The 18,784-nt window shown below is 40.1% G+C and overlaps 1 protein-coding gene across 1 annotated transcript; it reads right to left on the reverse strand.

Moving 5' to 3' along the window:
• Nucleotides 1–5,365: 5,365 nt before the first annotated feature.
• DCLRE1A (DNA cross-link repair 1A) lies at nucleotides 5,366–18,534 on the reverse strand (the record flags this gene model as incomplete). The annotated part of the gene is made up of 9 exons (XM_079535719.1): nucleotides 5,366–5,532; nucleotides 6,572–6,713; nucleotides 8,274–8,428; nucleotides 9,617–9,762; nucleotides 10,613–10,756; nucleotides 12,446–12,564; nucleotides 13,611–13,744; nucleotides 15,555–17,051; nucleotides 18,117–18,534. 9 exons carry the CDS (start codon nucleotides 18,532–18,534, stop codon nucleotides 5,366–5,368), a joined length of 2,922 nt encoding a protein of 973 aa, XP_079391845.1.
• Nucleotides 18,535–18,784: the final 250 nt, after the last annotated feature.

The following is an 18,784-nucleotide window of genomic DNA, read 5'->3' on the forward strand; positions in this document are numbered from 1 at the left end:
AGATGTCAGCTTGCTTCCAAGCAAATGTTCTTGTGCTCCTTTTTCTAGGAACAAAGGTGAATGCTGGTAGAGTAACATTTCTGAGAAATCCCCAGCAAAGGAAGGGTAGATGGGGAGAAAGCACAGATAGAGAAAGGTTGTGAAGAGTCATGAAGAGTTGCTATAAACAGCAAGATGGTAGGAAAAAATAGAATCAAAGATGGTAAAAGTGGAATTCTCTGCTGTAAATACGTCTGCTATATTTAGTGATTTGAAAATAATCAGCTCACAGTGATTCCCAAGCTTCAGATGGCAGTACCCATTCTTCAAGCCCAGCTAAAGTACTGGAATAACTCAGAGTAAAACTGCATCCAGTCTCTCTGGTAGCATGATGAAACATTGCTAAATTCAACAGCTCCATGCTCCTGGCACCCAGAGCACTTCCATCCATTTGTACTTGTCCTGCTGATCAGAAGAGCAAGAGGCTACAGGGAGTGCAAGATTTTGGTATTGCAGCAAGACAGGAAGATTATGGAACACCACATACCCCTGCAGAACAGAGCCAGTAAGCAACCATCTTGTCCAGGGGCTACTGAGCAACAAGCTGTTTAGTGCTTCTACAAACTCTTTAGTGCTACTTACACAGCCCCAGTGTGCACAGGGCTGTTCCTGCCCAGCCCAGCCCCCCTGCAGGGTGTAGACCTCAGCCAGCCCTGGGCCACCTCAGTGCATCTTTGCTTGTACCCATGGCTAGCAATCAGTGTCTTCTCATGGTGTGCTTCTGCACCTCTGCTTGGTTGTGGTCTTTGGTCTTCTCCTGGCACGGAACCGCTTGGTCCCAGGCCTGTGGCAATGTATTGTAACCTCTAAGAAGGGTAAAGGAAATAACAGATTGAGGGATACCTGGGGGCATGACTTGAGCCTTCGTCTCAGTGAGTGGCCATCCTGCCTGGCTGGCTCTTGTGAGCCTTCTCCTGATGCTCCTTCCTAAAACAGCCTGGGCTGCAGCCAAATCTGAGCAGACAGCAGTGCTTTCTGTCCCCAGTGGGCATCAGGCTGCTTGTTAGAATAAACATCCTGGGAGCAAACTAGAAAGAACAAGCAGGAAACAAGAGCTGTAACATCTGTCAGCTTCCACTGAGAAGACATTCATCATTCAATTCTGTTGCTATGAAATCCCTGAAATTTCCCTAACTGATTCAGCATCACATTTCATTGGCTGGTGCAGTGTGCAACTCTCTCAAATATTCATCCACTTTGGCAAGCCCCACCACTATTTATTTACTGCAGATGCACCCAAAGCCCTTCGGCTGCTTTTCCTGGACTCTCTCCTCAGCCACTGAGCATCTCCAGTTGACACCAGTACTCCTCAAGAGATTAAAATGGAGAGAGCATCTGGTGTGTAAGGCCACGGGCTCCCATAGGTGCTGCCAAGACCCTGCAGCATCAGTTCCTCCATAGTATGGCAGCTCACAGCAGGTTCCTGCACTTACTGTCACAAGGCAGAAACCCAGAAACCCTGTCACGCTCCTGGAGATCTCTGTGCAGCCCCAGAAGCAGCGATAGCCCTCAGTGCACCTCCCCACAGCCCAAGGCCTTGTTTCCACCCCCAAGACATCAGCCCCAGCCATGCTGAGGGGTGCCCTGAGGATCAGCCCTGCTGGTGCTCTCCCTGCTGGGAGGAATTGCCTGTCCCAGGAGGGATCATGAAGGAGTTGCAGGAAAACTATGAGGGAAAGCAATGGTCTCGCAGGAGGGGGGAGCAGGAGCTCATCACCAGCTCTTCCCGCCAAACTCAGCCCCATCATCACCTTTGTTTACATTTGTGTCCTCATATCACCTTTTCCTCACATGCAATATTTGTGTCTTTTTTCCCCCAAGACAGTGCCTTTTCCTCTTCAATCCATGACGATCAATGCAGCACACAGAAGGAAAGGTGAGTAAAGTTACTTTCAAACAGCAGTTAGGAAAACTTAAACTGTTTTAAAAATCCTTATGCGAGCACTCGCTGGGAACTGGCACAAACAAGACACTATCTGCTCTGAGATAGCACAGCACATGTAAATGTGACCGAGTGGAAAAGCCTCTTCACTGCCAAAGTATTTGTTGGAGATTCGATAATGAGGTGCCGCCACACGACAGCGGGTGAAGGTTCAGATGAACAAGTGGGAACAAGAGACGTGTGGAAGATGCAGGGCTCTGCCTGCTAGGGCTCAGCACGCAGTCCTCCAGGCTTCCAGCAGCTCCACAGAGCAGTCTCACCCTAACAGCACCTAAGGGCTGTGTGTGAGAGAAAGGACAGGCTTGCTGTGGCTGTTTTCATTTATCACAACCGGTCTGAACCTCGCTACCTGACTCAGCACATTCAGCAAGTTGCTTTCCTTCCCTTCCCTCTCCCCTCCCACTGCCCTGTTCAAACAGTGCTGCTTTTAGCTCATTTATCTGCCATTGGGGAGATACGTAATCAGAGCGCGGATGGGAAATACAAAGCGACTCTTTAGAGTGGTTGGCTTTGAAAACTGTTCTGGGCACTGATTGTCACGTGTTACTGCTGCCCTTTTTGCTTTGCTTTCTGCCCCAAGTCTGTCAGCAACAGGCAAACTGGAAGTGCTCACAAACCCATTCTGCTTTAGTGAAATCTGTAATTTACATTGACACGTGCCACTCATTGGATGTGGTGGTGAACACAGAGCCTGATTCCCCCATCCACCACACAGGGCACCCAGGTGCAGTCTGACTGTAACAAAACAGACCAAAAATCCTCATCGACTGACTTCAAACAACAGCATCTTCAGTTGGAGCCAACAATTTTAACCAAAGGAAAGGGTTTTTTTTCTCATGTATTTACAATTCCAGTGCTGCTAATAGACTGAAAATATTCACTCTGCCATTAGGAAAAACAGAGTCACTTCTTAAGTCCTAATTAATTACACCAACTCTGAAATGAGGCTTATTGTATCAGTGCCCCTCAGAGGACTCAACCAGCTGTGATCAGAGAGCCTTCCCTAAGGAACAATCTCAGAAAGGAAAGAGAAAATATCCTGCTATAAATCTTTCCACAAAATTCTTAATTAAATGGTTTTCCACATCTGCTTATGTGCCCCTTGTGGCAATCTAAGAAATCTAATCCCATTATTAACTTTCTTCCTTTACAATACGGAGAAGAACAAAAAAAAAAAAACCAACAACAAACCCAAACAACCAAAACCTTTCTTCCAAGTTGAGATTCTGATCTTTTTTCATTCCATATGAAGGAGGCTAAATATACGATAGCATGGACAACTCCTAATAAGAAGATGGATGACAAATCTACCCTGACAAAAATAGGTGGAGGTAGGTAGAGGTGCAAATACAATTGAGAAAGAGGGGATAAGAACACGCAGGAGGCTGACACATGAATAGCTACAGCAAAGCAGGCAACTGAAACCAGACCCCACACACAGACAAAAAAGGAATTCAGTACAAATGCCATTCTTCTTCTGCTTTTGCTCTGTGAGTCTATGGGCATCTGTTCCAAGTCAGGTCATTAACTGTATCAGCCCAGCGATGCCGATGCCAGCATCTTCCAATACACATCATTTTTGTGGTTAGATGCAGAAATTGAAGTTTGCTTTTGAAAGTAAACAAAACCCAACCTTTGCTCTGGGTGGTAGCATAGAAACTGAGACCAGAAAGCAGAGCCCCATGGGGGGACCAGCTGCCTCACACCTAGCAGCTGCAGTGAAAGCCACTTTACTTAGGTTCTGTTAGAATCTGCATAAAGGCTAACTAATTGCATTGCAAGCCCATAAAAATGTCAGCATGTTCACAACCCACACACTTACTCATTCTCTGCAGGGATATTCATTCTTGAAACTGCAGCTATAAAAGCAAGAGGACGTCAGAGACATGACTACAGTTTTAACATCAGCATGCCCCTCATACTTTGTGCAAAATTAGGTAGGAAAAAGACACGAGAGCTGAAAATCATGAATAATTCCATAACAATTCAACTGTTAGAAGCACGTGCCTGCCAAACAGAATCCCCACATCTGCCCTAACTTGTACAAGGCAGTAATTCAGGCTCAGCAAAAGCAAGCACATCAACAGATAATTTTTAACACACCTACACCAACAAGGAGTGGAATCCTAGGAATGGGTATGCCAAATCCAGGGCAGTGAACGGTTCTTGTGATAAGGAGAGCTAGCATAATATATGATGTAAAATAAAAACTTCAGATACTTTTAATTGCCTAGGTTAAACAGAACCATTTAACGATGTCATATTTCAGCGAGTGTACTGAAACAACTGTGAATCATGGCAAGCTTTTATACTAACAGTGACCATTAAATAAATGTTTTTCTGACAAAAAAGGCACTGAAGATTTCAGATTAGCTATACTAAGGAGTTGTAGGATGGCTTTTTGTGCATGATCACACACTTTGGAATGATTTCTATTAAAACACTTAAAATGACACCAACGTGCCTGTGTGCAACCACATACTTGAGTACCATAAACACCAAGCAGATAAAGAAACAGCACCGAGGGAGAAAACGCAAAGTGAAACTTACCTTGGTGTTACTGACTTACTTTTACTTTTTTCCAGAATTCAAGGGACAAAGCTGTACAAACAACCTGGCCAACACAAATGTGTTGCACCACATGGAGAAGCACCACTTGTGTTCTTTGGCTCTGTGTTGAGAATTTGCACTACAAGGGCACAGGCCTAACCTCACAAAAGCAAAATACGTGGAACGTTCACTGGAAGTATAGAGAGGTTTCCCAATAGGAATGAGCAATTATCATACTGAAATAAATGCACTTACATTTTAGAAAAAACTCACATGCTTCATGTATGTTCTTTATTTTTAAAAAATCTTGACCATAATATAATTAACAATGTCTTCTATAAAATTCATTCTTGCAAGCATGTATACTGCAGAAGCTACACCAATACTCTTACATAGAGTAAACTTTGGAAACAAAGTTTTAATTAACACTAATTCCAGCTTATGAAAAAATGAGCTCCTCTGAAGCCTGAGCTGGTAGCATGAGCATAATGCTGTTTCATTTATTACAATAACTTATTTTCCAAGAAGATTAACCTGGAGGTGGCTTCTCCCCCAGCACTGTACGTCTGGGCATCTCCATGATCTGAAGAAAATTAAGAACAGGATAAAAAGAATAAGATAAGAATAAACTGAAATAGGCATTTGCAAACAAGTGATAGGGAAATATATTAGTAGGTAAATCAGAAAACAAGGTACCCTCCCACCAGTCCATTTTTCTCAGGAGAATGGCAGTGGTATCCTTCCCAAAGAGTTCCATGTAAAAAAAGAGTCACAATTTCACAGGAACTCCGAATTTCCCATTCAGCTTCTCTTCTTTGAAATATACATTTTTCCTTACTTATGTCCACTGCCCTCAATCATCCAGTCTCTAAAATGCTTTTCCATCAAGCTTCTGGCTCTCCAGTCACCAACGTTTACAGTGGGGACAATTTTCTGTGGCTTCAACCACTGAACAAAACGTTTCATTTCCAGGTAGCTGCTGTGTTCACTGTAAGGAATCCCTGAAATGAAACAAATCAGAGAGATCTGTTACTCTATCTAACTTCTTGCCAAAATACCTTTGTAAGATTTCCAGCTCAGAAATTATAATTATTATTATTTTTTAATTCAAACTGGAGATCTAAAGTTTACAGCTAAATGAAAACAAACATCCAGATTTTATTTCTGGAAAGTTATTTTGCATTGTTACCAAATCAATTGTCAGTGCAAACTGAACAGTCTAACATTTGATTAAATTAATGTTAAAACTTTAAAAGATTCAATTTCATGTATTGATAAGAACTGACAGGGAGAGGAAGACCACAGTCTTCTCTCTCCAGCATGAGAGTGAGGATGGAATAAAACCTTGGCTCAGGAACTGCACTGCCACCAGCATCAGTGGGCCAAGAATTCATCCCTGGAGTTACTGCAAACATCATAGAATCATAGGATGGCCTGGGTTGAAGAGGACCACAATGCTCATCTGGTTTCAACCCCCCTGCTGTGTGCAGGGTCACCAACCAGCAGACCAGGCTGCCCAGAGCCACATCCAGCCTGGCCTTGAATGCCTGCAGGGATGGGGCATCCACAGCCTCCTTGGGCAACCTGTTCCATTGCATCACCACCCTCTGAGTGAAAACATTCCTCTTAATATTTAATGTAAACCTCCCCTGTCTCAGTTTAAAACCATTCCCTCTTGTCCTATCACTATCCACCCTTGTAAACAGTCATTCCTCCTCCTGTTTATATGCTCCCTTCAAATATTAGAAGGCCACAATGAGGTCTCCCCAGAACCTTCTCTTCTCCAACCTAAACAAGCCCAGTATATCACATGACAATCTTTATTTGCAAGAAGAGTACAGGGGCAAGTAGTATGAAAAGAAGTCTTCATTTACAGTGTTCTTATGTTCTCAACTACTTTCTCCTGGAGAGATCCATCTGTTCAGTTTCTCAGCCAGAAACCAGAAAGCACTGGTAACAATAAACAGCAGGAGTTCCCAGAACAAAAATACAGAGACCGTTCACACAACTAAATGCAATGAATCTTTATCACACTTATACCATAAATGGTGATCTTTCCTCTTGTCTGCGGTTTGATATCCATCACAGAAAGGCATGAATCAGAGTAGGTCCACCCAGTAGGTTTGAAAGCCAGAACTTGATCAAAATTCTCAGAAAACTTATTCAAATGATCTTGCAACCCCTATTAAAAAAAAAAAATAGGACTTATGCTGAATGCCTTTAAATTGCTCATTAGTTGAAAGACTGGAGATTTCATGATAGAGACATCAAATTAAATTTTGTTCTCATGCTTTTGTAAGAGCTTTTTCTTTTAAATACCACCTGCCTTCAAATCAATAATGATGAATATTTACATTTGCAGAGCACCTCGCACGTTAAGATCTTAACTGTTTCATCTAAATAAGCACATATTAATAGCTATGTATTACAAATCAGAACACATAAGGCATCATCACTTTTTTTTTTAATTTTGCTCCCAAACAATTTGTTTCCTTCTCTGGGCTGGAGGTCAGCACTCTTGCAGCTGAGTGGTGATAAAAAAAAAAGGCAAAAGCCTGCTTGAGTGCAAAATCATCTGGTTAGCTTAAAGCGCCGCTGACGTTTTGGTATCTGCTTGTGCCAGAAGGGGGGTGTGAGGGAGGAGAGATGGAGACTGAGAGGCTGTGACCAAACACCAAGTGCTAACTTAACCTGTCAGACACTGGTGAGTTATTAAGTAGAGAAGTGGCACAGTAAGAATCATAGAATCACCAAGGCTGGAAAAGACTTAATCCACATTTGTCAGTACTAAGTGAGCTCCATTCTTCTCTTTTTTTCAGACTGCCTTTAAAGTAGAGCCTGCTGCTTTGCCTTTCTGTATTTTGTGGACCATTTTAAAACGCTCTTCACCCCAGAAATGAGTCACCTTTCTTAGCTAAGAAATTCCCACAGAAGTCTCAACACCGGAAGTCTACTGGCTCAAATCTCAACTGAATGTGCTTTTATATTCATCTGCTGTGAAACATCTTAATCATAAACTGGTTTATTTGCTTTGGTTAAAAAAATACAAATAATGATCACGTGGAAAAACTAAAGCATGTGCATGCAAAAAGCATCCTTCAATTCATTTGCTGTATTTGTTTATGCAGAAATTTTCACTGAGTTTTAAATGATCCATATCCTCAAATATCCATATCCTTGTTCTTCAGCAGGAGAAATAATGTTTTTGCAGGTAAAAATATGATTACAAATCCTTGGAAATTGAACTGAGAGGAACAGAAGAGAACCGTATCCCCTTTTTATGTCAAATACCAAACTGGAATTTAGCAATGTTCATGGGCTGACGCTCATCTTCATGCAGAGCTGCATGCAGAAAATCCTCCTACTCTTCTCCTACATCGCATAAAGTAAAAGACAGGCTGAAAGCAGGAACTCAGTGTCAAAACATTAATTGCTAATAAGGTAGACCCTGCAGTCATTACAGAAATCCACTTCAAAAAGCCAGCACAGAGCAAGTCCTGGAACAAATCTCAGCTTATCCTGCACAAGCACCGTATTGAGGTGAAATTATGCTTTCTGTGTATCATGTTTGGAAACATTATTAATGTTTAATTGCATTTCATTTTCAATATAATGCTGTATGTCAAAACTTCACTAAGTAAATATGATCTGACAAGAGGGTAAGAAGCACCAAACACTGACGGGAAGAGCCAACAGTCAAGATCAGCCAGAAGGTTAAGCAGAGAATACTTCTAGAACTTACCTTAAAATTAATTTGCATCATGGGGAGAATGTGAAGCAAAGTACCATTCCAGTTCGTACTGATGAGGGAGTTAACAGCTGCTGACTCCAAACACTGCAGTGTTTTATATTTGTCACGGGACATGCTTGCTTTGGAACCCAGAACTTCAGCAATTGCTTAAGGATTGATTGAGAGAAACGAATAAAACCAAACACAAACAAATAAAATAAATAGGAGTTATTTTGTTGCTTCCTTGGAGCCACTCCTAACTATTACCCTGGGTCAATTTTACTATTGGGAAAAAAATATCTATATTCAACAAGATGATTTTAGAATACGAAACTGTTTCAGAAGAGAAACCTATGGTAGCTGTTGGAAAAAAAAAAAAAAAAAAATCCACACCAAAAACCAACTACTCCAGCTCCAATGTTTTAGTCAGAATTACACTGGAAATCACAACTAGAAAGAAAAGGAGAAGAGAAGCACAGTGACAAGTTCAAAGTCTTATTTCTTTGGTAAAATCTTACTGGTAATCACTTGAAATAAGCTGGAAACATGCAGGGTTTTGGGGCATACAAAGAAAACAAGCTAGAGCAACTAAATGTTGGTGAAAAAGTTTTGTACTGATGACTTCAAATATACCTAAAAGCACAAGGAGCACCAGCAGGGCAGAGCTGCCTGCTCTGGAGCATAGTCTAAAGCAATCACTTTAATTCCTAATGCTGTACCTGAGTGAAGCATAGCATACAAGATTTTCATTAGGATAGAAAAGTTGTGCTTTGGCTTGGGGAATGCTGTGTAAAAACTGATTTCTTTAAAACTGATAAATATGTGTATTTAGGAAACTACATTATAGGAAGCTTGAAGGAAAAACTGTTAGCAAAATAGAAGTTGAAGAATAATTACATCCCTCTGCTACTCTGGTAAAGTGAGATTACTACAGCAAAAATACATCATTTACGTTTTAAAACGATCAGTGGCACATTTGTCACCACAATCAATTAAACAGGTTCATTCATTTAGTATCCAAGTATTCCTTCTGCATACTTGGGAGGTGTGTGTGTGTGTGTGTGTGTGTGTGTGTGTGTGTGTGTGTGTGTGTGTGTGTGTGTGTGTGTGTATAAACATGGCAGAAAAACAGTTCTTCCCAAAAGTTTAAACTCACTGATTGGAAAAATAAAGAACTGGCAATAGCATCATTACATCTCCAATTAACGCAATTTCTGACCTGAAGAAATAAGCAACCCTTTGGCATCCTTCAGGAAAAAGGTTGCTTAACATGTACTTAGATATTTACTTAGTCCTGTATTTAGACCTACTATGTTTTTTCTTTGTGTTTGGTGTTTGTTTTTTTTTTTACTTACCTAAAAAAACTTTTTCTTTTCCAATGGAATAGGTGCCACAGACAACTAGAGTGCGGGGGTTTAAAGTCACCATCTCAAAGGCTGTATTGACAGCAAACTGGACAACCTCTTGTTGAGAAGGAAAGGTATATTCAGGACTACAGTACCTGGGGCATGGAAACAAGACAGATCAGATGGAAGACATCTGAGTTTACTAAGGACCTCCAAACTGCATATATGCAATAAGAAATGAAAAAGATGCTATCCTAAAATAGAATTTCAGTTTGAGATCCCTTTATCAGAAACCATGAGGTGCCAAGATAAAACTGAATAAAACTCACCCTATGCATGCCTTCTCCCTGTGTCAGTTCAGTTGCCTCTCTACTCTGTAGTTTTTCCTCTATAAATACCAAGTGCACTTTCAAGCTAGACATTTGTAGCATATTCTAATTACATCCTGATGTCTATTTTTTATCATGCACACAAAACCATAACATAAAGCATTATTCATTCACAGAAACATATGGAACAGAAATAAAGAACTGCAGCTGGACATTAGTCATCACAGAAAAACACTTACATACACAAGTCACAGAAAGGTCTAATGAAAACCTGGAAATCTGACTTATCCATTTGGCATTCTTTCAATCTTTCAATTCCCTCCCCCTGCTTTTTCATAACAGAGCTGAACACTCATAGAAACAACCAGAAGACTCTAGTTTTAAAGCTGAACAACTCACTGCACAAGTTTTAACCCCAAGAACTTCATATCACTTGCAAATAATAAAGCCATTTCAAAGAATGCATCTTTTCCAGTATCCACTTCTCTTCTCTCCCGTTAACAGCACAGCAGATGAACAGGACAGACATATAGGAACTTTGGCTTTTACATAACACTAAACAGAACTAATGAGTATTAAAACAGTAAGGTTATTTATACTTACATGCAGTTGGTTCACAAAGTAATACAAAACTGCAACTATAGTTCATACTGAAAAAAAAGTGAACTCAACTTACGTGGTATCAAGGTAAAGGGTGTGGATTTTTTGACCAATCAAAGCAGGGTAACGTTCCATAGAAGGATCTGCCCTGAAGTCTCCTGTGTGCAGAATAGCAGCTCCACCAGGCAGGTAAAAAAGGATCATTGCTGCACCTGGACAACTGGAAAGAAAAAAGAAAAAACACCCGCATGTAAATAATCTTCTACAGAGATGTGATGCTTTGAGACAAGTAATACGCTGCCCTCCAGTAGCAAGAAAGTGCACAACAGCACTGTAAATCACACCTACTGGGCTGCCTAATGTAGCTAGAAATTCCTAGCTTACAAAGGAATTTTAAAGCTATCCTTAAGGCTATAGAGAAGACAGACTTGAATTCCCAGCTGAGAAGGAGAGAAGAAAAAACACATCAACAGTAAAGTAATCAAGCATTAACTTTCTTTTTGGTTGCTCTTTTTTCATCGGGTACAACAAAGATGCTGCCTCAGTTGCAATCTCTGAGGTTCTATTAAACTTGGAGTTCACAAGGAAACAGCATACTATGAAAGAAGCAGCATTCTCATCTCTGAGGAGCACTGCATTATTGCAGGTCCTGGACTTAATGGAGCATTTGCTTTTAAACACTATTTGCAAGTTTTAAATATCATCCAGCATGCAGAATTCACTGCTTGTAAGCACAATTCTTGGCCACAATGAATCCACTGCACCTTCTGCAGCTCCTCACCAAAGCTGTCTGAAGGGCAAGCGCTCAGACAGGAAAATCAGAGTGAGACTATTTTGGACATGAGTCATATGGAAAGGGGAAATGAAACTTCAGAAAAGGATAAAACTGGCATGAATCAGAGCTAAAATGAGAAAACTGGTAAACTCTCCAACAAGTTAAACTTCGTACTTTAGGTTTATATGCCTTTCAAACTGAAACAGGGGTGCAGGGAAGCAAACAGGAAAAATGAGAAGTGTCCAAATTACATAAGAAACAAGGCTTCCTTCATTCCTAGAAAGGGTTCTCAAAGGACTTCATGGAATCTTCTCTCTCCAACTATAAACAAATCCTAAGATAAGTAACATTCAAACCAGCTGTGACAGTGCTGCATTTCAATATATACTTTAGGGAAAGGACTTTTCTTCAAGCACATAGCCAAATAAGGTACCAAGAGACAGAACAGCAAGAGCACGGGGCTGGAAGTCAGGAGCTACTGAACCTAAAATCCAGCACAACCACACACTGGCAGTGCATCACACTGGGTAAGAATCTCACCCTTTTACCACTGAATGCACTACAAGTTACCTGTTGTGATGTTTGTGGGTTTTTGTTTTGTTTCTGAGCGGTTGGGTTTCATCTCTCTCAGGAACCAAAGTACCATGTTTTTCTTCAGCTGAAGATTTCACTATCTTGAGTTGTAGATACAAAAACCTAACAGATCTGATCATCAGTTCTAGGATGTTTCCAACCAGGCACAAAAAACTGAAGTACCCAGACCCTAGAAAACCATCCAAACTCTCAAGTGTAAACACTAAGGAGATACGTCTGGATAACACTGAAGTGCTCACTACAAGCAAACAAAATAAAACTAAGGTAACATCACCAAAAAAGCCTAAGATCCTTTTTAAAAAATAGCTCCCCTATTCCAAAAGCTAACATAAGCAATAAGCTTAGGCTTCTGCACTCTGAAGTTACTAATGAAATGAAAATCTATGTTAATAAGTCAAGTCAGGGTATTGAAGAATTTCTTCCCTTCTTTTTTCAGATCCATGGAAACCCAAAAATTATGAAAACACTGGGTCTGTTCAGCCAATTATCTTTAATATTCTAAACAAACAAACACTGCATAACAATTGCAATGATACCTACTGATTGGCATCAAGCAACAACACTTTGATCCCATTCACTATACATTCTGTGTCCATTGGCAGCACATTGATGTACTGCTCTTTGACTCGAAGTTTGCTCTTCACCAGATTGCCAGTTATCTGTAACAAGAAAATGAACAAAATCTTTTAAAAGACTTTATTTTTTCTTAGAAACAAAGGCTCTCAAAGCCAAACTGTCTGGCTTAGAGAGAAACTGTGAGAACGTGAAGAGACCAACAAGAAGCAACATGATGAGTATTTGTCACTGATTGTCTATCAGGAAGAGAAGTTGTCAGTGCTTGCTTAAATAACTATAGAAGTTTCCAGGTCACTGGCCCTGACTCTCATCATAGGGTACAGTAGACAACTCAGCAGCTGCTGGAAGGACAACAAGGGAGGCATCCATTTCAGGGGACTTCCAGAGAACCTCATAGAGAAATTTTTGACGCAGACTCTGGATGGGCTTATTAGGGAAGGTGCCCTACCATGCTAAGAGTAGAGAAGACCTGGTTGGACAAAACACAGCCAGTGGCAGTCTTGGCCACTCGGAGACCTGAAGCACAGGACATGCAGGACCAGGCTAAAACAACTGCATTTACTTAACCTTGAGAAGAGGGTGCTTACAGGGAACTTAATTTCAAACTTCCCTCCCTTGATGAGGCCAATGGAGACTATGGAGTCTATATTATTCTCCATGACACATACAAAGAGAAAAAGAAGCTGCAGTCATGAGTTGTAAAATGTGACATTTCAATTGCATGTAAAGAAACCAGAGTGGCTTAAGCACTGCAACAAGTTGCATGGAGACACAGCAGAACCTGTCCTCTTCTATTTTCAAAATTTGAGCAGGCAAAGGCTCTGAACGATCTGATCTAACTTTGAAGTTAGCCCTGTACTGAGCAGAAAATTGAGCTATATGATCGCTAGAAATCCACTTAAACCTAAATTAATTCCTGGTAACTAAACAAGTAAGTTTCATTAATCTTCTTTAACAGACAAACTAAGATAAGATTTCTTCCCAGACTCCCCTATACATATTATCCACTGTTCTGAATTGCCCCAGTAATGGAATCTCTGGTCCTGTATTAAATTTTCATCATGATTATAGTTGTGTATGGACTTGATATATGAATTTGATAATATCTAGTTACCTTGAAAAACCTTACCTTATTACAGTACAGTGGAAATACAAAGTTTTTTGTCAACCCACAATAGTGATCAGAGTGAAAATGAGTGAGGAAATAGGCTGTGCAGCCTTCTATTTCTCCATACTGGAAAGCATCAACTGTAAAGCCAGTTCCTAAAGCAAAAAGGCAAGAGAAACCAGTCAGTAATCACAGATAGCTCAGAACAAGTTTCTAATGAGATTTCTCTTAGACTCTTATTTGTTTTTATTTCTTTCTTCCAAATTAAAAACGGAATACAGTTCCACCATGCAAAGTGTCAGGGACCACTTAATGATGGACTCAGTTTGCAAATGAGTCAACAGTCACACACAAAAATAATAATAAAAAGGTTTTTTCACATTAAAACAGAGTTTTAGCAATGCATCCACATGCAGATACATTCACAGGTCTCCCATCTATTGGTCGCTCAGCTGCCATCCTACACACATGGCAGCTGGTTGAGCAACTCTGTATTTAACTGGCATTTCTCAAAGTTCGTGTTTAAAATCTTAGCACAAAATAAAACAGATAACAACAGCTTAACAATTAATTTGGCCATCAACCTGCAAAATCTCAATTAGTCTGTTTAACGTTCTCCACAAAGCATGCTACTGTACTGTTACTGAGTGAGCGATCTGGGATCTTCAGATATGTCTGCTGAGATAAAATGTGAATGATTTGCTGTTCCACGTGTTTAGTGAGGTGCTGTTTGTACAGAGCTATTGCATAAAGACAGCAGCACGGAAGCCAGCCCTCCTTCCTGCACATGTAATGTTTTAATGCAGACGAAATGACAAGTGGTCCTTTTACATTGGGGTGTGGTCCATTTACATTCATACTTTTGAAAAGCCACCCATGATCCAATTCATTTGGGGACAACCAAATATTTTTCATTGTACGTTGTTGAGCTCTTCCAGAAGAACTACAAATAGCTCTGCTATAGCTAGAAATAGCTAGAATTTGTAACTCCATTAAAAAAAACAAACAGTTGTCTGCCAATAAAAAGCAAAATAAAACAGAAACTCCTTAAGTGAGGATCCACACGTAGCATTATCAGCACAGAAAACACACTTCAGGTAAAGTAATTAAAACAAAAAACACTACAGATTATAGCAAAACAACTTTAAATTTCTGTTGCAGGCACAGAACTCTGCTAGTCAAATTTATTACATATGGGAAATGCTCTCAGTTCATGGAACCCATGATAGTGGTGTAATCTCATGAAGACTTATATGTCAATCTTCAAGAAGCAGTCTGGCTCTCACAGTCACCAATGTATTTCTATTTGGTTTCCTCAAATATTCATGTATAATTAAACCCTTTGGTGGTAAACAGAATCGTGAAGCTTTTAAAGTTGCTGGTGTATCATCCCATATTTAGCATGACTGCTTGAGAAGATTGAGAAATTCCTGTGTCCTGAGCTACATTCTTCTGCTTCACTTTCATGTCTTTGCTTATAAAGTTGTAGCATTTAAGAACTTCATATGCAAAATTGTTTTTCTTTTTTTTTTAAATTAGCATAAAATAAGTGTAATTGACCAACCTATTTTCAGGGGCAAAAGATACAATGTAAAAGATTAAATAGAGGAATTAAAAGTGAACATTAACAAAGGAGATATTCAAAAACACTGTAGAAAGTAAATCAGCTCGTGTTTCTTATTCTGTCAAAAACAAGCAGAAGTCTTCCTAGCAACTGTTTTCCTGAGGCAAACATTTCACTGTGCTTTATTGAGGAGGCCTCTGTGGGCTGTTGTCCCATGGTCAGATTCTTCTGAAGATCTGCACCCAGACATGTTTTTATTGACTGCTGGAAGAAGTCATTAAAGGTTACAGTTTAAATTAATATGGGGAGTGAAGAATAACAAAGCCTAAAGTTAGAGGAAAAAATGCAGCACACAAGCCCAAATTAGTTGACCACTACACAAAGCAGTAGTTATCTCTCACCTGGTATTTTCTTGTAGAAAGGACACTGTTTTTTCCTTGCTCCTTCATCTGGAGTAGATGATTCTCTAAATCTTTTTCTCCACTTCCTTTGGCCACCAGAAGTTACATCTGCAAAGCCTCCATCCTTATTTGAACTTTCTTTAACTGCTTCTAGATCCTCCACAGATTCTTCAGCTTTTCTTTTTTGCTGTCTGGGCCTCTTTCCACTGGGAGCTACTGAACTGAGTATCTGCTTTCCCTCACTCAAACACGCCTCTCCTTTGCTTTCCTCTTTTACTTTAGGTTTTAACCCAAAGAAAACACCAATGTCCATTTGTTTGAGTCCTTTGGCAGGACTGGATTTGGCCTTCATACTTGCTAAGGAACGAGATGAGACCGTTTTAGAGATGGGGCTGGGAAAGCACACACCAGTTGAATCGAGGTTTTCTTCTTTCTTCACCGCTTGCTGCAAACTCTCTTGGCAAGCTCCTTTTTCAATGGCATCAGCAGTCATTTTATCCGTATTAGTTAAAACAACACTTGGGCCTCTCAAAACCTTATTTTTTTGAGACAAAGGAGATCCAGCACCTTCTGTAAGCAGCTCTGGTTGTGTATGAATAAGACCTGAATACCCAGAATCCAAAGCACAAGCACCCTTGTCTTGTGACTCTTTATTACCTGTGTTAACTGCAGGGGAAATCAATCCTGGCTGTTGAAACTCCTCATTGCAATTAAGAGGAAAAGAGGATTCTGCTGATAGCATCACTTGCTGATTATCTACACATGGTGAATTACAGCACTTGCTGTCTACATAACTCTGAGAAGCACTTTTTCCACTATGATACAAACAGCTTGATGTATTTATTTCCTCACATTGTTGCTTTTTAAATTTAAGAACTTCAGCATCAGATTCATCACCTTCAAGATTCTGGACTTTGAGTAGTTTATTCTGTGATGTTTTTACTTCTGTCTCTTCCTCAACTTCACCCTCACTTTCCTCACAAGTACTCAGTGGAGAATATGAAATTTCCCAGTCACTGAAATCAGCTTTTGACTGTAGTAGGCTTGGCTGACTCGTATCTTTTTGACTACAAAGGTCTTCTCCCGGAACACTTTCTTGTGAAGGTGTAAAGTCATAAAATTCAAATTTACAGCTGTTATCTGTGGTTTGTGTGAACTGAAATACTTGTTGAGGCTTTTGAACATCTGCAAAAGAGGAAGTGCTTTCACTGGTTATATTTAGAGATTTCCTTTGTGCCGAATCCTGTATCTTTGATGTACACTCATTATCTGGGACATTTTTTAAGTTCTTAGATGTTTTCTCAGTCTGCGAGACTTCTACAGGACTTGGAAAACAGCTGGACTTTGCAGTAGTAGAACATGTCATCTTCCTCTCCAAAGTGTTTGCTGTAGAGTTCACAAGATATTCTCCTGCTCTGCTTGCTGCAAGTAGAAAATGGCTAAAGCGCTTGTAGTGGGATGGAATGGTAGATGTGCACAGTAAACCATCAGGACACTCTATGGAAAAGCAGTTCAACCAAAAAGTAACATTAATGTCTTTGTAAATGTAGTTTGCATAATTATTACATCAAATAAAAATCTCATATGGCATACAATTTTAAAGCTTTTCTTATAAATGTAGTTATTGGAGGACAGAAGGCACAAGTACAAAGTAATGGTCAGGCTGCCACATCTCCTGCCCCAAGCTGGTGCAAAATGAAAGGTTTTAGGTTTTCCAACCTGATATTAGCACAGCTCTGAGCCTGCATTAATTCACCTTTCTCGCAAGATAAATATGTTACCCTGTTTCAGTACTGCACTTACTAATGTGCTACGTGGTTTCTAGTTTAGAATTGTCTCATGTACAAGCAAGGCTCAGATCAAAAGTGCCCTAAAAGGCTACAACGTGTTTCAAAACAAACCAAACCTAGGTTCTGAATCTACTTGAAATTCCATTTAAAATTGTCTGCTAGGTGACATTTTCAAAAGTAGTCAGGTATCTGTTTATGTAAGTACTGTAAAAAGGACTCAGGGTTCAGATGCCAACAAAAGATCTGTCGCTGTTCCCTGAACACTTTTTGTTGACAGTTTGCTAACCTAACTTTTGAGAATTTTCACGGATGCAAATCAATTAGGACTTTTTTCCCCATTAATTATAGGAAGAAGAGATGGAAATGAAGTATAGAACATCTGCTTAAGGTAATACCACCATCAAAATCAGGATTAAAGGCTCAATTTTAATTGTTCTGAAGAAGAAACTTCAACAAAAGTAAAACAGATATGAAGAAATTCTGAATCAAAAGCTGCAAATCCTTAAATGAAGGATATTTCTCATTATTTTACAATGGTAAATATGTACCCTCGATTTCTTCCTTAATACAATGGAAGTGGAACTTGTTAAACAATCATGAATCTTTATTAATGCTCCACATTTTTTGAGATTTTCATATCAGATTTCCACGTTCTTCACAAAGAACTGAAAATTCGATACGAGAACATTTTAACTACATATGAAAACAGAGCTTACAGCAGTTATCTGTTTAACATATTTTGCTGAAGACTTCTTTCTTACCCTATTCCTACCTTTTTCAACAGATCCTGGAGTATCCAAACATTCAGCAACGTGCCAGCGAGGTGTCTGCACCAGCAGCAAGGAGAAGGGCATCTGACAGCTTGGGCAATATCCATCACAAACCAGCCTTGTGCTTGGTGAGCCCTGTTCTGTCAAGCTGCTCAGGCTTTCCTGAGTGTGCACACTGTTGTCATCTTTAGACGGATCCAGGTCCTCACTCGGCCTCAATCTCTGCCCGCTTTTCTGAGGAGTACTACTTTTATCCACAGATTTCTTTTTGTTTCCATTTCCCTTTCTTTTCAGCCTGCATTTGCCTTTGGTTACTGTCTGCATGGACACAGAGGTACTGTTTGAGTTACTCTGTGGCTTTCGCTTCCTAATTGATTTGTATTCCCAAATGTCCTCTTCCAATAAAGCATCTTCAGACATGGCAACATACAAAATATTGTCCTTGCACTTAAGCAGCAGTTCACAAATCTAACTTTCGTACCATTGATAAGTTTTGTCTTCCAGCAGTGAACGGGAGATGGAAGAAAAGTAACCGAGCCCCATTCTACAAAAGCATCACTGTGCCCCAAACCAAACGGCAGCCCCTGATGGGACAGGAGCATGGTGGATCTGATCCTGAAAATAATTTAACAAGCGTCTCTTTGAGTATCTGCAACAGCTGTTAAACAAG

The sequence above is a fragment of the Tetrao urogallus genome (genome assembly GCF_951394365.1).
Source record: "Tetrao urogallus genome assembly, chromosome: 5".
In the NCBI taxonomy this organism is placed as follows: domain Eukaryota; kingdom Metazoa; phylum Chordata; class Aves; order Galliformes; family Phasianidae; genus Tetrao; species Tetrao urogallus.